At 36.6% G+C, this 5,539-nt stretch overlaps 1 protein-coding gene across 1 annotated transcript; it reads left to right on the top strand.

Annotated features, from left to right (window-relative positions):
* Positions 1-1,383: 1,383 nt before the first annotated feature.
* On the top strand, positions 1,384-4,720 carry LOC143615435 (codeine O-demethylase-like). Its single transcript, XM_077088558.1, has 4 exons — positions 1,384-1,644; positions 1,718-1,965; positions 3,210-3,534; positions 4,454-4,720. The coding sequence occupies exons 1-4, from the start codon at positions 1,402-1,404 to the stop codon at positions 4,718-4,720; spliced, it is 1,083 nt and encodes a 360-aa protein (XP_076944673.1). The 5' UTR covers positions 1,384-1,401.
* Positions 4,721-5,539: the final 819 nt, after the last annotated feature.

The following is a 5,539-nucleotide window of genomic DNA, read 5'->3' as shown; positions in this document are numbered from 1 at the left end:
GTTTGAAAAAACTGGAGAAAAATGTAGTTCTAGCTTTATGCACGGATGGCGCCAATGAAGAAACACTAACCGGACCCCGGACAGATTACTGGTAACCTGGGGGTTAGATAGATGTTTCCCACGAGGGGTGAGACCCTTTGAAGATGGTTCTTCTGATAACCTGCAAAACAGACACCGTGAGCTCGTCACTGAGAAGGGGGGGGGGGGTTCCTCCTTGTGACCACCCTCCGGCGTGAGAATCAGACTAGATTGCTCTTTAAATATAAAAGTATATTAAGAGATTGCTAGAGCAGATATCAGGTATAATATGATGATAATGTAATGATATGATAAGATGAGATGGTCATACCATTTGTGGTATTTATAGCCGAAGGTAGGTTTCCAAGGAGGTATGGCCGGCTGCAACAGTGTTCCTGTTCCACCAACAGTAGCCTACGCACGTGCCCTGCTGGTAGTTGGTGGGTAGGTAGCGGCTGATAGCGACCAGGCCTGCTGTATACTATTCCTTTTCTACCAACTGCCGGCTACGCACGTGGTATGACAATAGTTGGTGAGTAGGCAGCGGCTAATAGTGACATACAGTGTAGGAGCATGCTGCTCGCCATACTGTTGTCCATAAGCTGTCGTATCTTTAGTCAGATCTTTTTCCCATACCTCGTCAGGTACAGTACAGAAGATCTTCCCGTATCGTACGGACTGGCTTATTTGGGCGGGAGTATTCCCCCTCCCGCCCTTATGCGGGATTGTTCCCGGCTTCGCTCATTCCTTCAGGTGACACTGAATGATTGAGAGCTAAGTGCCTTGTGCGTGTAGCCTTGCTGCGCGGGTGGCCTTCCCTAATGGCTTGTATCCGAGGCTGCGGGGACAGGCGGAGTCCTTCACCATTGGGAGGCATTTCCTGCGGGACCAGCTTGCGTACTGCGCGTAAGGACGTCACGTCTCTGAGCATGGTTGGTCCTGCGGATCCAGTTGGTTTCTGCGCAGACGTCCCTGTTTAAGGTGAGTCTTGCGGGTCCAACTGGGCTCTGCTGGGACCTACCTCTTCAATAACTTATATAAAATATAGTTTGTGAAAAGTTGAAGTGCTTTTAATATGACTATAGACAAAGAGCAGTTACAGCCTCAAAATTTATTAAAATATAAGAACACATTTTTTTTATAAGAAATCACTACTACTTTATGCCCCACATTATAGCGTATTATTGTCTTTTGTAGCGTTAGATTCTTGTCTTTGTCTATCAATGTTTTCTCTGGCTACTAAAAACATGTGTATTAACTTGTTTAAAAGGTTGTCTTATCCCCCCAAAACATATCTTATATAATGTCTGTCATTTGACGTGACACCCCACCCCACATGAATTATAAACAAGCAACAAAATTTGTTGATTAGCATAATCCAAAATGTCTTTCACCCAACCATTACCGGCTCATGAAAGCGTTCAAGAACTTGCAAAACAAGACAACTTAAGTGTTCCTCATCACTATGTTCAGGAACATCGAGAACCCACTTTTGTCCCGAATGATGTTTCGTCTTTGCCGTCAATACCAGTCATTGACATGAATAATTTGATAACGGAAGGATCGAATATGAATCTTCAACTCGAAAAGCTACGCATAGTATGCCGCAACTGGGGAATCTTTCAGGTTAAAACATTTTTATAGTTTAAACTCATGCATGAATTATATAGTAGGTGATGGAATTTTACATAATTTGTAGTTGGTTAATCATGGTGTTGACAAAACTTTGGTGGACAAAATGAAAAAAGAGGTTGTGGGTTTCTTTGAATCTCCACTAGAGGAGAAGTTGAGGTACAAGTTGAAGGGAGGTGAGTATGAAGGGTATGGCCAAACCATACTTCATGCTCAAGGTCAGAAAATTGATTGGGCTGATCGGTTTTTTATGATCACAAATCCTCTTCATAGGAGAAAACCTAACTTACTTCCTGAGTTCCCACCGTTACTAAGGTCTCACTCGTTCAATCTCTCTCGCATACACATCCACATCCTTCATATACACATCCTAGATCCTTCATATTTATATATACACTGATTCATTTTGCAATGAAACCTAAATGGCTTTTTGATTAGTAGATGTTTTATGATTGGGCTAAGTATTTTTAGGCACTTTTTGAAAGTTCTTGTATTTATAGACTGTTTCCTTACCATGCAAGCAAACGCAATAAGTTTGCTTGAATGGCAAAGAGTTTGGTGAAAAACTTTAAGCAAAACATAGTTAAGGTTTGGTGAAAGCTCTATGGAGTTCATTTGTCGACCAAGTGAACTTACCGAGTTCACTTGCCAAACGAGGTGCCAACTCCAAAAGAAAAGTTTAAGAACTTTCATGAGTACAAGAACTTAATAAAAACATCTGAAAGTATTTAACAAAATCCTAACCACTTAGTAATCCAAAAATATTGAGTAACATATGTTTTGATAGGAAAAGTTCACACTATTGCTCAAACATCTCATCCTTACAAAAGAGTGCTCCTTCAAGAGCTGTACTAATTTCAGTGGCTCAGAATATATATAATCAAAAGTTCACTATAAGTAACCAATATTCAATAATATCCCCTTGTAAAAAGAATGCGCGATTAACAAAAATATTTACTTAAACACAAAATAAGTGCAAACCAGAAGTTCAAGATAAACTGATCAAATGTACAATTCATTGCTCTAGGCAGAAACTACAACTTATAAATGTGTAAACACATTTGTAAATGTGGAAATGACTTTAATTTCAAGATCGCAAGTGTTAACAATTATATATTAATGTAAAGTTTGGGCTTATAAATACATATAAATGGTTATACATGGAAGCTAGAAACAGTCTGCTTTATAATTCAAATTTAAAAACCTTGGAATCTAGTCGATTTCTCCTTATCATAATTTTGACAGTTTGTCTACATTGTTAAAGTTTGAAGTCTTAATCCTTAATCACTTTTACATACTTTTATGTGTAAGATGTTTTAGAAGCAATGTCTCTTGGCGGCTATCTCTTCCTGTAAATTTATAACTTTGTATCCAAAACAGTTAGGAATTTGCAAATTTATGTTGTTACAAGGTTGCTATAAGCATATAATGCACAGAAAACACTCTTTCATTAACTTATTGGCCCAAATAAATACTGTATCAAAATCAGATTTTATTCAATAATTTTGTCACCTATTTTTATTGAAAGCTATCATTGTTTCAATATTTTTTTCCAACAGAGATACACTTGAACAGTACTTGCTAGAATTGCAAAAACTCGGCATGACTTTGTTCGGTTTAATCGGGCAAGCACTGGATATCGACAGGGGGGAAATGTACAACATTTTTGAAGATGGAATGCAATCTATGAGGATGACTTATTATCCGCCTTGCCCTCAACCAGAATTGGTGGTAGGCATTACTCCTCACTCCGATGCTGCTGGACTTACAATTCTTCTTCAAGTCAACGACATTGAAGGTTTGGAAGTTAAGAAAGATGGCATGTGGATCCCTGTTAGTTTCCTTCCAGATGCATTTGTCGTGAATGTTGGCGACATTCTTGAGGTTAGCCCTCTCAACCGAATTGATCAATTCATTTTGTACGTTTTTGAGGTTTTTTTTTCTTTTTATGTACGGACTAGGTCGTTTAACAAAACTAATTGCACATATAGGTGGTTTTGTTAGAAAACCGTTGTGCTTATAAGCGATTCGTTCCTTGAATAAGCGAATAAATTGAAGTTGCGTGTCACAAAGATTTCAAGGATTAACTAAGGCGGAAAGCCAATTCATCAAGTTCCCTTGCATGGAAAACAAATTTTTAAGAAGATAAAATTGTTGCATGGAATCTTTGTTAAAAAAAATACTTTGGTGGGCTGATAATTTTGTTACAACAATGTTGTCTTTTTTTTAATTGCTCCATGCAAGCGAACTCGATGAATTCGCTTGCCCCTTAAATCCTTAATGAATCCTTGAAATATTTATCGTCAAACATGACATGACTTGAATTCGCTTGAAGATGTCAAAAATATCTTGAAGTCCAGGTATCTGCTTAAGTGGTCTTCTCATAGCGTTTCAAAATATATACAAATAGTTTTCTTAAACCACCTAATCCTTAAAAGAAAGAAAAAAGAAAGAAAAGAAAAACACTTTATTTTCACATCATAAACAAATTTCGCTATAAAATAAACTGGATAGCGTACAGTTAGAAAGGTAAATGAAGCATGCATATATTCTTTTATATAGCAAATTTGAAATGTGGATATATATTACTCGATGTTACATGAATGAAAATGACAATCACCTTTATATATTTTAAACATGTTAAACAGCCTCAATTATTGGAGAACCTATCTCGAGGGTACGTGGTTGTCTTTTTGTGATAGCTCCTTAAATCTTTAATAACATGTAGGGTCTAGTTATTTATTTAATAATACTATACTCAATCAAGAATCAAATTGAGTTTAACTGCCTTGTGGATATGCAGATATTGTGCAATGGGGTTTGCAACAGCATTGAGCATAGAGCAATTGTGAATGCCACGAAAGAGCGGATGTCGTTTGCCATGTTCTTCAACCCAAAGCTCGAAGCAGACGTTGGACCCTCAAAGAGCCTCATAAAAAATACAGGAAACCCGCCGTTGTATAGAACACTCGTGATGGAACAGTATCTCAAAGAATTCTTCTCGCGTAAGCTCAATGGAAAGACATTTCTCGAGAAAATGAAGATTAAAAATGAAAATGTACGTTCATGAAACCTAATGAATCTCATCTCTACGGATCATTATATATATAGTCAAGAAAGATACATATTGTATTCAGAGACATAGTTTTTCTCTGTTGCATTTAAGAAAATAATTTGCTATGCCATTTGTAGCTTCTATATCTTACTCTGATATTGACCCCGTTCAGAAACAAGACCTTCGACCAAAACTCGGCCCATGTCTCTTGAATCTTCTAACGAAAAAATAGCCGATCGCTTAACTTGTCACAAAAGATTGAACCCTCACTACTAGAAAAGAGATTTTAACTGTTAAAAAAATCACAGATGGATTAAGTGTAACCTAATACGACTCATTAATACACATACAATAAGACTCATTAACAGTGAATTAGTAAACGTATGAGCAAACATCAGTTATTAACACCTAACATGATTTGTTACAATCTAAAATGAATTTGTGTGATGCAATATGAAATATCAACATATAATAAGGTTCATTCGAGATGAGTTAGGGTACTTATCATCTAAACAAGTCACCGATATACTTCATATGACTTGTTATCACAAAAAGTGACTTAATTTAAACCAGCCAATACAAATCTGGATGGCATAATAGGGCCCATCAACGGAAGTGTATTTTTCTTAAAACATAAGACATCAACAACTAACATGACTTGTTAGTAATAATGATCGATCGTTTATTGAAAACAAAGCCCATTATATAGGGGAGAATAACAAAGAGTTCAATACAAAATAATAGGAAATCTATAGATATATCTTCGAAACATAAGTTTGATATCAAATATAATTCTAAATATAAATATCCTCTAATAGTCCCCTTTAGTTTGAA

Source organism: Bidens hawaiensis, unplaced genomic scaffold (assembly GCF_021521415.1).
Source record: "Bidens hawaiensis isolate Kalapana, Puna unplaced genomic scaffold, B.hawaiensis_p1.1 tig00042903_1, whole genome shotgun sequence".
NCBI classification, from domain to species: Eukaryota; Viridiplantae; Streptophyta; class Magnoliopsida; order Asterales; family Asteraceae; genus Bidens; species Bidens hawaiensis.
The sequence above is the reverse complement of the archived record's forward strand: the minus strand, read 5'-3'. Positions and strand labels throughout refer to the sequence as shown.